Below are 14643 nucleotides of genomic sequence, written 5' to 3'. Positions count from 1 at the left end.
GGATAAACCATATCCTTTAGGTGAGCTCATGAGATTATAATGCTCCATCAATCAAATGGATTTTATAAAGCCATTTTACATCAGCAGCTGTCACAAAGTGCTTTACAGATACCCAGCCTAAACCCTAAAGAGCAAGCAATACAGAGGCAGAAGCCCATTGGCTAGGAAAAACTTCCTAGAAGGCAGGAACCTAGACAGGAACCTAGACAGAAACCTAGAGAGGAACCAGGCTAAGGGGGGTGGCCAGTTGTCTTGCATATATATTGGACAACTGGACAGAACATGCATTTATTTACATTTCAAATGCCGCAGTCTCTGGGATTTGCAATGGATTCAACCATGATATTGCGCAACAGTCTAAGGCACTGCATCTCAGTGCTTGAGGTCTCACTACAGACCCTGGTTCAAATCCAGGCTGCATCACATCTGGCCGTGATTGGGAGTCCCATAGGGCAGGCGCACAATTGGCCCCGGGTTTGGCCGGGGTAAGCCATCATTGTAAATAAGAATTTGTTCTAAACTGACTTGCCTAGGTAAATAAAAGGTTCAATAAAATCTGAGCAACAATACTAATGAAGCCTGATTATGAACCTGAATTCTGGGAATGTCAGGTGAATATTTATTTCATTGCTATCCTCATTCCAGTCTGAGAGGCATATGCATCATCACTAAAATATTCTATTAAGTCTGTCTAAGCCTCAGAAAGCACAGCGTACGATCCTCCTGTGGAGCTGATGGAGCTGACAAGAGGTATTTACATTGTGTTTCACGCTGCAAAAACAAAGCAGAAAGCATGTCTGTTGTAGTGTGACAAAGTATACATCTTTCAGTATGTTTGCATTAAGGGAAAGGGGGCTACCTAGTCAGTTGTACAACTGAATGCGTTCAACTAAAATGTGTCTTCTGCATTTAAACCAACTCCTCTGGATCAGAGAGGCGCCTGGGGAAGAGTGGGTTAACTGCCTTGCTCAAGGGCTGAACGACAGATTTTTACCTTGTCAGCTCTGGGATTTGATCCAGCAACCTTTCGGTTACTGGCACAACGCTCCTACCCGACACAGTCATGTCCTAGAAAATAACATTCACACATAATGTGAGGTGAAAATGTCATCAGCACAGACCAATGACTGGAAAGGATGTATTATGTATTGAAAGAGACCCTTCATCTTGGTTTACTTGAGGGAAATTAAAGATAAAGGATTTCTTTCAATACATCATACACCCTTTCCGGTCATAGGTCTGTGCTGATGAGATCTTAACCTCACATTATGTGTGAATGTTATTTTCAAGGACACGACTGTGTCTGAATGCAAACATACTAAAATAATTATACTTCGTCACACCAAAACAACAAGTAGAGCAAGAAGTACAAATGTACAAACAAGTAGAAGGAGGAGTGCAAGCTAAACTTGTGACCGCCAACTCTCAAGTGATGGTTTGCCTGCATTAGATAAGGTAGGCTATAGCATGTAAATAGGTCATTTCAGCAAAGAAAAATACATACTGAGTCATACATACAGCTTCACTCTGACAAAGAAACAAAAACCAAATAAAGACAGTCAATGTAGGCTTGCTGGTGCATGTCAGATGCACAAAGCTAAATCATTAAACCATCGTCATACATTTTACCATACACTCATTTTCCTATTTGTAACCGTGATTCTTTAGTTTCAGCCATATTCACTCAGACAAAGAGAAAACAGGTGCAAGTTCTGTATTGGTGCAAACACTTCTCCTGTAAATCTGGAGCATGTTTCCAGACATGCACATTAGTTACCTTTTACACTGGTTTTCTGCCTTTCTTGCCAGTTGGTGCCAGTGCAGCGATCCAAACAATGTTATCAGAGCATTTTGGAGCAAGAGACTAACACTGTAGCAAGCCAATATATGAGAGCACATGCAACCAATCACATTTTAGGAAAAATGTGGGAGCAAATGCCATCGTATTTTTTTAGCAGGCATGAAGATAAATCAATTAGTCAACCCAGGCCTAGATCCTGCCTAGGTCCACACAAACCCACACACACACACACACACTTGGAGGCCCCAGGCAGGGGCCAGTCTGAGGCACCCCTCTCCTCACATTTTGTATGGAATGTATAGTAAAGACATCATTTAACTGTCAAATGCATTACCTTTTAATGTGCCATGAACACAACCAGGATGTTTTCATCGGATTGTCAAACAAATTCATTTAAAATAGTAGGTTACCTTCGCATGTTCATCCAAAATCATTCCAGCATCTGAAGAGTGCACTGTGCACCCGCCAACTTTCCTTCAATTCGCAAGTGGCTGAAACTATCTCACTGGAGAAAGAATCTGAGTGAGCGAAATAGCTCCCCTCTGTCTTACTACATGTAGCCCATGTATCTGATGCAGTCTGGCCAAAAAAAGCATGACAAGCCATACTCTTTTGTCCTGACAGCATCAGCTACAGCGCATTCTGAAAGTATTCAGAGCTGGCCGCCCAGACAAATTGAGCAATCGGGGGAGAAGGGCCTTGGTCAGGGAGGTGACAAAGAACCTGGTGGTCACTCTGACAGAGCTCCAAAGTTCCTCTGTGGAGATGGTAGAACCTTCCAGAAGGACAACCATCTCTGCAACACTCCACCAATCAGGCCTTTATGGTAGAGTGGCCAGGCAGAAGCCACTCCACAGTAAAAAGGCACGACAGCCCACTTGGAGTTTGCCAAAAGGCACCTAAAGGACTCTGACCATGAGAAACAAGATTATGTAGTCTAATGAAACCAATATTGAACTCTTTGGCCTGAATGCCAACTGTCACATCTGGAAGACACCTGGCACCATCCCTACTGTGAAGCATGGTGGTGGCAGCATCATGCTGTGGGGATGTTCTTTAGTGGCAGGGACTGGGAGACTAGTCAGGATCGAGGGAAAGATGAACGGAGCAAAGTACAGACAGATCCTTGATGAAAACCTGCTCAGGACCTCAGATTGTCTTTTTGGAAGGTGAACCTTCGCCCCAAAGACCCTAAGCACACAGCCAAGACAATGCAGGAGTGGCTTCGGGACAAGTCTCTGAATGTCCTTGAGTGGCCCAGCCAGAGCATGGACTGAAAATAGCTGTGCAGCAACGCTCCCCATCCAACCTGACAGAGCTTGAGAGTAACTCCCCAAATACAGGTGTACCAAGCTTGTAGCGTCATACCCAAGAAGACTGATGCTGTAATCACTGCCAAAGGTGCTTCAACAAAGTACTGAGTAAAAGGTCTGAATACTGATCTAAATGAAAGTATCTGGGTTTTTTTTATAATTGAGCAAAAATGTAACAAAAAAATCTGTTGCTGCTTTGCATTATGGGGTATTGTGTGTAGTTTAATCAAATGTGTAATTTAATCAATGTTAGAATAAGGCTCTAACGTAACAAAATGTTTGCAAACGTCAACGGGTCTGAAGTGACTGTATAACATTGAATTTGTTCCTACTGCTACTAGCCCACAGAAACACCTTGAATAACAGTTTTATACATGTAAAAACACATTTTAAATTGAACATTTAACTAGGCAAGTCAGTTAAGAACAAATTATTATTTACAATGGACGGCCTACCCCGGCCAAACCGGGACGACGCTGGGCCAATTGTGCGCCGCCCTATGGGACTCCAAAACATGGCCGGACGTGATACAGCCTGGATTCGAACCAGGGACTCAAGTGACGCCTCTTGCACTGAGATGCTTTGGCTTAGACTGCTGCACCACTCAGATTTAGACAAAACAGAAATCAACAGAAAGTATATTTTGAAGTGCCTGTCCTATATCTGTGAGATTTAAGAAAGCTTAGAAAAAAATTACCTGAATACCTTTTTGCGGAAATGTCTTATTTACTTCCATAAATATTTTGCCCTAGTATTTTTATTTGATATATTTTATTTCACCTTTATTTAACCAGGTAGGCTAGTTGAGAACAAGTTCTCATTTGCAACTGCGACCTGGCCAAGATAAAGCATAGCAGTGTGAACAGACAACAACACAGAGTTACACATGGAGTAAACAATAAACAAGTCAATAACATAGTAGGAAAAAAAATAATCTATATACATTGTGTGCAAAAGGCATGAGGAGGTAGGCAATAAATAGGCCATAGGAGTGAATAATTACTATTTAGCAGATTAACACTGGAGTGATAAATGATCAGATGAACATGTGCAGGTAGAGATACTGGTGTGCAAAAGAGCAGAAAAGTAAATAAAATAAAAACAGTATGGGGATTAAGTATTAGGTTAATTGGGTGGGCTATATACCGATGGACTATGTACAGCTGCAGCGATCGGTTAGCTGCTCAGATAGCAGATGTTTAAAGTTGGTGAGGGAGAAAAAAAGTCTCCAACTTCAGAGATTTTTGCAATTCGTTCCAGTCGCAGGCAGCAGAGAACTGTAAGGAAAGGCGGCCAAATGAAGTTCTGGCTTTAAGGAAGATTAGTGAGATATACCTGCTGGAGCGCATGCTACGGGTGGGTGTTGCCATGGTGACCAGTGAACTGAGATAAGGCGGAGCTTTACCTTGCATAGACTTATAGATGACCTGGAGCCAGTGGGTCTGGTGACGAACATGTAGCGAGGGCCAGCCGACTAGAGCATACAGGTCACAGTGGTGGGTGGTATACGGTGCTTTAGTAACAAAACGGATGGCACTGTGATAAACTGCATCCAGTTTGCTGAGTAGAGTATTGGAAGTTATTTTGTAGATGACATCGCCGAAGTCAAGGATCAGTAGGATAGTCAGTTTTACTAGGGTAAGTTTGGCGGCGTGAGTGAAGGAGGCTTTGTTGCGGAATAGAAAGCCGACTCTAGATTTGATTTTGGATTGGAGATGTTTGATATGAGTCTGGAAGGAGAGTTTACAGTCGAGCCAGACACCTAGGTACTTATAGATGTCCACATATTCTAGGTCGGAACCATCCAGGGTGGTGATGCTAGTCGGGCGTGTGGGTGCAGGCAGCGAACGGTTGAAAAGCATGCATTTGGTTTTACTAGTGTTTAAGAGCAGTTGGAGGCCACGGAAGGAGTATTGTATGGCATTGAAGCTTGTTTGGAGGTTAGATAGCACAGTGTACAAGGAAGGGCCAGAAGTATACAGAATGGTGTCGTCTGCGTAGAGGTGGTTCAGGGAATCGCCCGCAGCAAGAGCAACATCATTGATATATACAGAGAAAAGAGTCGGCCCGAGAATTGAACCCTGTGGTACCCCCATAGAGACTGCTAGAGGACCGGACAACATGCCCTCCAATTTGACACACTGAACTCTGTCTGCAAAGTAGTTGGTGAACCAGGCAAGGCAGTCATTAGAAAAACCGAGGCTACTAAGTCTGCCGATAAGAATATGGTGATTGACAGAGTCGAAAGCCTTGGCCAGGTCGATGAAGATGGCTGCACAGTACTGTCTTTTATTGATGGCAGTTATGATATCGTTTAGTACCTTGAGCGTGGCTCAGGTGCACCCATGACCGGCTCGGAAACCGGATTGCACAGCGGAGAATTCGAGATGGTACGGTGGGATTCGAGATGGTCAGTGACCTGTTTGTTGACTTGGCTTTCGAAGACCTTAGATAGGCTGGGCAGGATGGATATTGGTCTGTAACAGTTTGGGTCCAGGGTGTCACCCCCTTTGAAGAGGGGGATGACCGCAGCAGCTTTCCAATCCTTGGGGATCTCAGATGATATGAAAGAGGTTGAACAGGCTGGTAAAAGGGGTTGTGACAATGGCGGCGGACAGTTTCAGAAATAGAGGGTCCAGATTGTCAAGCCCAGCTGATTTGTATGGGTCCAGGTTTTGCAGCTCTTTCAGAACATTTGTTATCTGGATTTGGGTAAAGGAGAAGCTGGGGAGGCTTGGGAGAGGAGCTGCGGGGGGGCGGAGCTGATGGCCGAGGTTGGAGTAGCCAGGAGGAAGGCATGGCCAGCCGTTGAGAAATGCTTGTTGAAGTTTTCGATTATCACGGATTTATCGGTGGTGACAGTGTTACCTAGCCTCAGTGCAGTGGGCAGCTGGGAGGAGGTGCTCTTGTTCTCCATGGACTTTACAGTGTCCCAGAACGTTTTTGAGTTAGAGCTACAGGATGAAAATTTCTGCTTGAATAAGCTGGCCTTTGCTTTCCTGACTGACTGTGTGTATTGGTTCCTGACTTCCCTGAACAGTTGCATATCGCGGGGACTATTCGATGCTATTGCAGTCCGCCACAGGATGTTTTTGCGCTGGTCGAGGAAAGTCAGGTCTGGAGTGAACCAAGGGCTATATCTGTTATTCGTGGAACAGATATATTATTATTTGAACCGGGTGACCTTCAGACTAGTCCCGTGACACTTGTGGGAGTCATAGAGCAGAATAGCGTCCGTCTCACCATATTAGTATGGAAACTGCTCGGATGTGGTTTGGGCTACACACCCGGTTTGGGTTACACAAAGGCTCTGATATTTTCGTGAGAAGACCAATTTTTGGGAAGTCTCCTGGTCTGACAAACACCGCTGTGGCTTGCTCACCTTCCACTGCAGATGCGGAAGGCCGACATTGACGCAGCCCATGCAAAAAAACAGATACTGTATCCCTTGCTTAAACTGAGGGATTTCAATGGGGATTTATGTATTTATTATGCCTCGAGCGGAACATGAACGTGCCTCAAGCAGAGAAATTATTTGACTTCTTATTCTTATTTAAAAATGTTCATGCCCAGCTCATGAAGCCCCTTGATGATGAGAGTCCTGAGGCAATTGCCTTGATGATGTGAGACCTGAATCAAATGCCACACACACACACACACACACACACACACACACACAGCTAGGGTTCCATATGGCGCTGCTAGCTAGGGTTCTGTATGGCGCTGCTAGCTAGGGTTCTATTTGGCACTGCTAGTTAGGGTTCCATATGACGCTGATAGCTAGGGTTCCATATGGCGCTGCTAACTAGGGTTCCATATGGCGCTGCTAGCTAGGGTTCCATATGGCGCTGATAGCTAGGGTTTCATATGGCGCTGCTAGCCAGGGTTCCATAAGGTGCTGCCAGCTAGGGTTCTATTTGGCGCCGCTAGCGAGGGTTCCATATGGCGCCGCTAGCTAGCGTTCTATTTGGCGCCGCTAGCTAGCGTTCTATTTGGCACTGCTAGCTGGGGTTCTATTTGGCGCTGCTACAGTGCCTTGCGAAAGTATTCGGCCCCCTTGAACTTTGCGACCTTTTGCCACATTTCAGGCTTCAAAACATAAAATATAAAACTGTATTTTTTTGTGAAGAATCAACAACAAGTGGGACACAATCATGAAGTAGAACGACATTTATTGGATATTTCAAACATATTTAACAAATGAAAAACTGAAAAATTGGGCGTGCAAAATTATTCAGCCCCCTTAAGTTAATACTTTGTAGCGCCACCTTTTGCTGCGATTACAGCTGTAAGTCGCTTGGGGTATGTCTCTATCAGTTTTGCACATCGAGAGACTGAAATGTTTTCCCATTCCTCCTTGCAAAACAGCTCGAGCTCAGTGAGGTTGGATGGAGAGCATTTGTGAACAGCAGTTTTCAGTTCTTTCCACCTATGGTTTCATCTGACCAGAGCACCTTCTTCCACATGTTTGCTGTGTCTCCCAGGTGGCTTGTGGCAAACTTTAAACGACACTTTTTATGGATATCTTTAAGAAATGGCTTTCTTCTTGCCACTCTTCCATAAAGGCCAGATTTGTGCAATATACGACTGATTGTTGTCCTATGGACAGAGTCTCCCACCTCAGCTGTAGATCTCTGCAGTTCATCCAGAGTGATCATGGGCCTCTTGGCTGCATCTCTGATCAGTCTTCTCCTTGTATGAGCTGAAAGTTTAGAGGGACGGCCAGGTCTTGGTAGATTTGCAGTGGTCTGATACTCCTTCCATTTCAATATTATCGCTTGCACAGTGCTCCTTGGGATGTTTAAAGCTTGGGAAATCTTTTTGTATCCAAATCCGGCTTTAAACTTCTTCACAACAGTATCTCGGACCTGCCTGGTGTGTTCCTTGTTCTTCATGATGCTCTCTGCGCTTTTAACGGACCTCTGAGACTATCACAGTGCAGGTGCATTTATACGGAGACTTGATTACACACAGGTGGATTGTATTTATCATCATTAGTCATTTAGGTCAACATTGGATCGTTCAGAGATCCTCACTGAACTTCTAGAGATAGTTTCCGGCACTGAAAGTAAAGTGGCTGAATAACTTTGCACGCCCAATTTTTCAGTTTTGGATTTGTTAAAAAAGTTTGAAATATCCAATAAATGTCGTTCCACCTCATGATTGTGTCCCACTTGTTGTTGATTCTTCACAAAAAAATACAGTTTTATATCTTTATGCTTGAAGCCTGAAATGTGGCAAAAGGTCGCAAAGTTCAAGGGGGCCGAATACTTTCGCAAGGCACTGTAGCTAGGGTTCTATTTGGCGCTCCTAGCTAGGGTTCTATATGACGCTGCTAACTAGGGTTCTATATGTCGCTGCTAGCTAGGGTTTCATATGACGCTGCTAGCTAGGGTTCCATATGGCGCTGCTAGCTAGGGTTCCATATGACGCTGCTCGCTTGGGTTCCATATGACGCTGCTAGCTAGTGTTCCATATGACGCTGCTAGCTAGGGTTCCATATGACGCTGCTAGCTAGTGTTCCATATGACGCTGCTAGCTAGGATTCCATATGACACTGCTCGCTCGGGTTCCATATGACGCTGCTAGCTAGTGTTCCATATGACGCTGCTAGCTAGGGTTCCATATGACGCTGCTAGCTAGGGTTCCATATGACGCTGCTAGCTAGTGTTCCATATGACGCTGCTAGCTAGGATTCCATATGACGCTGCTCGCTCGGGTTCCATATGACGCTGCTAGCTAGTGTTCCATATGACGCTGCTAGCTAGGGTTCCATATGACGCTGCTAGCTAGGGTTCCAAATGACTCTGCTAGCTAGGGATCCATATGACGCTGCTAGCTAGGATTCCAATGTCGCTGCTAGCTAGGGTTCCAAATGACACTGCTAGCTAGGGTTCTATTTGGCACTGCTAGCTAGGGTTCTATTTGGCACTGCTAGCTAGGGTTCCAAATGACACTGCTAGCTAGGGTTCTATTTGGCACTGCTAGCTAGGGTTCTATTTGGCACTGCTAGCTAGGGTTCTATTTGGCGCTATTGTGTCTGTCTAAGCCTCAGAAAGAGCAGCTTACGATCCTCCTGTGAAGCTGATGGAGCTGACGAGGTATTTTTCACACTGCAAAATCACAAATAAAGCAGAAAGCATGTCTGTTGTAGTGTGACATCTTTCAGTATGTTTGCATTAAGATGGAGACACTGTCATGTCTTAGAAAATAACAAATAACATATTTTGTGGACACAAACCTGTGACCGGAAAGGGTGTATGATGTATTGAAATAGATCCTTTATCTTGGTTTACTTTGGAAACAAACACATCTCTGACACTTGTCTCTGAGTCTCAGATAGAATGGATGGTAGTAAGCAGTGATGGAGGTTTTGTCTATTGATCTGTGATTGGAACAAGTACCATCCACATACAACCCTCTCATATCCAGGCTATTTGGGTAGATGGTAGATTGAAAGTGGATACATCATTGGTGGAACTGCTCAATTTGAAAGCATCAAGCAACATGGATCAAAGTGACCATGAGACAATTAGAATGCACTCATAAACCAGTGCATATATCCGGTACATATTCCATTAGGTCCTTATTGGGGTGTAGTTGTATTATGGATTCAAGGGCCATCAGTGGCACAAATGATGAGTGGAATTGTAGAATAGGGAGTTAGAGATGGGAAAGAGACAGGTAAAGTGGTTTGAAGGGGATGAGGAGAGAAGAGCGAGAGAGAGAATAAAAGAGAGAAAGACAGATGGAGATGGAGAGAGAGGCAGAAAGAGAACAACAGATCATTTTCTCACTATGGTTGCATTCTGTTTTCCTTTGGAAACATTGCATTAACCCTATCAGTTCATTTAAGCCTGATTGAATGACGCATTGTATGGTTTTCTATATACTATCATTTGCATTATCATTACAAAATGTGAGAGAGAAACAGGGAGAAACTTAGACAGAATGATGAGGTCATCAGTGTGGGACAATAGAATTAAAACTCACTCGAGGAAGCGGGTGATATACTGGCGGCTGCAGCGCGACCAGCTGGGGGTGGAGGTGCCATACAGGAGCTGTGGAGACATGATGAAAGGTCTTTTCCCAATCGGCTCACAGTCATTGCCGTTCCCATCATGCTGAATCCCAAAGCTGCGGCATAGAAGCACATCCCACAGAGAGAAGGGAGAGTGAGTGGGCCCTGCATGGACAATTTGACATGTATACAGATATATAGGAATATATAGACACACACACACACACACACACACACACACAGACAACACAGTGAGTGGACAACTATACAATATAATATCCATTCTCAAATATACAGTATCCACCGACTGGACAAAACATTAGGAACACCTAACTAATGGATTGAAGTGGATTTAACAGGTGATATCAATAAGGGATCCTGGATTCACCAGGTCAATCCGTCATGGAAAGAACAGGCATCCCTAATATTTTGTCCACTTTGTCCAACTCTCTAGCCCTTGCTATCTCCCCGCTTGCTATTTCGGCCTGCTAACTGCTACCTTGTTTAGCCCCGGCCTACTAACTGTTAGCTTGTTAGCACAGGCCTGCTAACCGTCTGAATCGCCTCGTCCCAAACACCCACTGGACCCATATTTACTCTCTTATCTCTTTCCGATTTTTAATTTGTTTATACCTTCCGGTAACCTGCCTCACCCAATGTGATACGGAATCGCTATTATTTTTAATTTTTAGAACACACTCAAGAACCTCCAGAAGCTAACTAGCTATAAGCTATTTAGTCATTGTTAGTTTTTTTTTTAACCTGGATAACACTCACTAATCCAGCTTCCCTGGACACTGATCACTTGGCTACATAGCTGATGCATGCTGGACTGTCCATTAATCACGGTACCTCATTCTGCTTGTTTATGTTTTATCTGTTGGCTCCGTTGCCTAGTCAACGCCATTTTACCTGCTGTTGTTGTGCTAGCTGATTAGCTGTTGTTGTCTCACCTACTGTTTTAGCTAGCTTTCCCAATTCAACACCTGTGATTACTGTATGCCTCGCTGTATGTCTCTCTCAAATGTCAATATGCCTTGTATACTGTTGTTCAGGTTAGTTATCATTGTTTTAGTTCACAATGGAGCACCTAGTTCCACTCTTCATACCCCTGATACCTCCTTTGTCCCACCTCCCACACATGCGGTGACCTCACCCATTACAACTAGCATGTCCAGAGATACAACCTCTCTCATCATCACCCAGTGCCTGGGCTTACCTCCGCTGTACCCGCACCCCACCATACCCCTGTCTGCGCATTATGCCCTGAATATATTCTACCATGCCCAGAAACCTGCTCCTCTTATTCTCTGTCCCCAACGCTCTAGGCGACCAGTTTTGATAGCCTTTAGCCGCACCCTCATACTACTCCTTCTCTGTTCTGCGGGTGATGTGGAGGTAAACCCAGGCCCTGCATGTCCCCAGGCACCCTCATTTGTTGACTTCTGTGATGGAAAAAGCCTTGGTTTCATGCATGTCAACATCAGAAGCCTTCTCCCTAAGTTTGTTTTACTCACTGCTTTAGCACACTCTGCTAACCCTGATGTCCTTGCCGTGTCTGAATCCTGGCTCAGGAAGGCCACCAAAAATTCAGAGATTTCCATACCCAACTATAACATCTTCCGTCAAGATAGAACTGCCAAAGGGGGAGGAGTTGCAGTCTACTGCAGAGATAGCCTGCAAAGTAATGTCATACTTTCCAGGTCCATACCCAAACAGTTCGAACTACTAATTTTGAAAATTACTCTCTCCAGAAATAAGTCTCTCACTGTTGCCGCCTGCTACCGACCCCCCTCAGCTGCCAGCTGTGCCCTGGACACCATTTGTGAATTGATCGCCCCCCATCTAGCTTCAGAGTTTGTTCTTTTAGGTGACCTAAACTGGGATATGCTTAACACCCCGGCAGTCCTACAATCTAAGCTAGATGCCCTCAATCTCACACAAATCATCAAGGAACCCACCAGGTACAACCCTAACTCTGTAAACAAGGGCACCCTCATAGACGTCATCTTGACCAACTGGCCCTCCAGATACACCTCCGCTGTCTTCAACCAGGATCTCAGCGATCACTGCCTCATTGCCTGTATCCGCTACGGAGCCGCAGTCAAACGACCACCCCTCATCACTGTCAAACGCTCCCTAAAACACTTCTGTGAGCAGGCCTTCCTAATCGACCTGGCCCGGGTATCCTGGAAGGACATTGACCTCATCCCGTCAGTTGAGGATGCCTGGTCATTCTTTAAAAGTAACTTCCTCACCATTTTAGATAAGCATGCTCCGTTCAAAAAATGCAGAACCAAGAACAGATACAGCCCTTGGTTCACTCCAGACCTGACTGCCCTCGACCAGCACAAAAACATCCTGTGGCGGACTGCAATAGCATCGAATAGTCCCCGCGATATGCAACTGTTCAGGGAAGTCAGGAACCAATACACGCAGTCAGTCAGGAAAGCTAAGGCCAGCTTCTCCAGGCAGAAGTTTGCATCCTGTAGCTCCAACTCCAAAAAGTTCTGGGACACTGAAGTCCATGGAGAACAAGAGCACCTCCTCCCAGCTGCCCACTGCATTGAGGCTAGATAACACGGTCACCACCGATAAATCCATGATTATCGAAAACTTCAACAAGCATTTCTCAACGGCTGGCCATGCCTTCCGCCTGGCTACTCCAACATCGGCCAACAGCTCCGCCCCCACCGCAGCTTCTCGCCCAAGCCCTTCCAGGTTCTCCTTTACCCAAATCCAGATAGCAGATGTTCTGAAAGAGCTGCAAAACCTGGACCCGTACAAATCAGCTGGGCTTGACAATCTGGACCCTCTATTTCTGAAACTATCCGCCGCCATTGTCGCAACCCCTATTACCAGCCTGTTCAACCTCTCTCTCATATCGTCTGAGATCCCCAAGGATTGGAAAGCTGCCGCAGTCATCCCCCTCTTCAAAGGGGGAGACACCCTGGACCCAAACTGTTACAGACCTATATCCATCCTGCCCTGCCTATCTAAGGTCTTCGAAAGCCAAGTCAACAAACAGGTCACTGACCATCTCAAATCCCACCGTACCTTCTCCGCTGTGCAATCTGGTTTCCGAGCCGGTCACGGGTGCACCTCAGCCACACTCAAGGTACTAAACGATATCATAACCGCCATTGATAAAAGACAGTACTGTGCAGCCGTCTTCATCGACCTTGCCAAGGCTTTCGACTCTGTCAATCACCATATTCTTATCGGCAGACTCAGTAGCCTCGGTTTTTCGGATGACTGCCTTGCCTGGTTCACCAATTACTTTGCAGACAGAGTTCAGTGTGTCAAATCGGAGGGAATGCTGTCCGGTCCTCTGGCAGTCTCTATGGGGGTGCCACAGGGCTCAATTCTCGGGCCGACTCTTTTCTCTGTATATCAATGATGATGCTCTTGCTGCGGGCGATTCCCTGATCCACCTCTACGCAGACGACACCATTCCATATACTTCCGGCCCGTCCTTGGACACTGTGCTATCTAACCTCCAAACGAGCTTCAATGCCATACAACACTCCTTCCGTGGCCTCCAACTGCTCTTAAACGCTAGTAAAACCAAATGCATGCTTTTCAACCGATCGTTGCCTGCACCCGCATGCCCGACGAGCATCACCACCCTGGATGGTTCCGACCTTGAATATGTGGACACCTATAAGTACCTAGGTGTCTGGCTAGACTGTAAACTCTCCTTCCAGACTCATATCAAACATCTCCAATCGAAAATCAAATCAAGAGTCGGCTTTCTATTCCGCAACAAAGCCTCCTTCACTCACGCCGCCAAACTTACCCTAGTAAAACTGACTATCCTACCGATCCTCGACTTCGGCGATGTCATCTACAAAATTGCCTCCAACACTCTACTCAGCAAACTGGATGCAGTTTATCACAGTGCCATCCGTTTTGTTACTAAAGCACCTTATACCACCCACCACTGCGACTTGTATGCTCTAGTCGGCTGGCCCTCGCTACATATTCGTCGCCAGACCCACTGGCTCCAGGTCATCTACAAATTCATGCTAGGTAAAGCTCCGCCTTATCTCAGTTCACTGGTCACGATGGCAACACCCATCCGTAGCACGTGCTCCAGCAGGTGTATCTCAATGATTATCCCTAAAGCCAACACCTCATTTGGCCGCCTTTCGTTCCAGTACTCTGCTGCCTGTGACTGGAACGAATTGCAAAAATCCCTGAAGTTGGAGACTTTTATCTCCCTCACCAACTTCAAACATCTGCTATATGAGCAGTTAACCGATCGCTGCAGCTGTACATAGTCTATTGGTAAATAACCCACCCATTTTCACCTACCTCATCCCCACACTGTTTTTATTTATTTACTTTTCTGCTCTTTTGCACACCAGTATCTCTACCTGTACATGACCATCTGATCATTTATCACTCCAGTGCTAATCTGCAAAATTGTAATTATTCGCCTACCTCCTCATGCCTTTTGCACACAATGTATATAGACTCGCCTTTTTTGTACTGTGTTATTGACT

At 45.4% G+C, this 14643-nt stretch overlaps 1 protein-coding gene across 1 annotated transcript in view; it reads right to left on the bottom strand.

The window, feature by feature from the left end:
• The window catches only part of LOC135537721 (A disintegrin and metalloproteinase with thrombospondin motifs 7-like), an 86543-nt gene that overhangs the window by 17963 nt on the left and 53937 nt on the right, over positions 1–14643 (bottom strand). The window contains exon 8 of the mRNA XM_064963754.1: positions 10108–10251. Coding sequence (XP_064819826.1) covers positions 10108–10251 — 144 coding nt within the window. The remainder of the gene's footprint in view (positions 1–10107; positions 10252–14643) is intronic.

Source organism: Oncorhynchus masou, unplaced genomic scaffold, assembly GCF_036934945.1.
Source record: "Oncorhynchus masou masou isolate Uvic2021 unplaced genomic scaffold, UVic_Omas_1.1 unplaced_scaffold_824, whole genome shotgun sequence".
Classification (NCBI taxonomy): Eukaryota; Metazoa; Chordata; class Actinopteri; order Salmoniformes; family Salmonidae; genus Oncorhynchus; species Oncorhynchus masou.
Note: the sequence above shows the minus strand (reverse complement) of the source record. Positions and strands in the feature narration are given on the sequence as shown.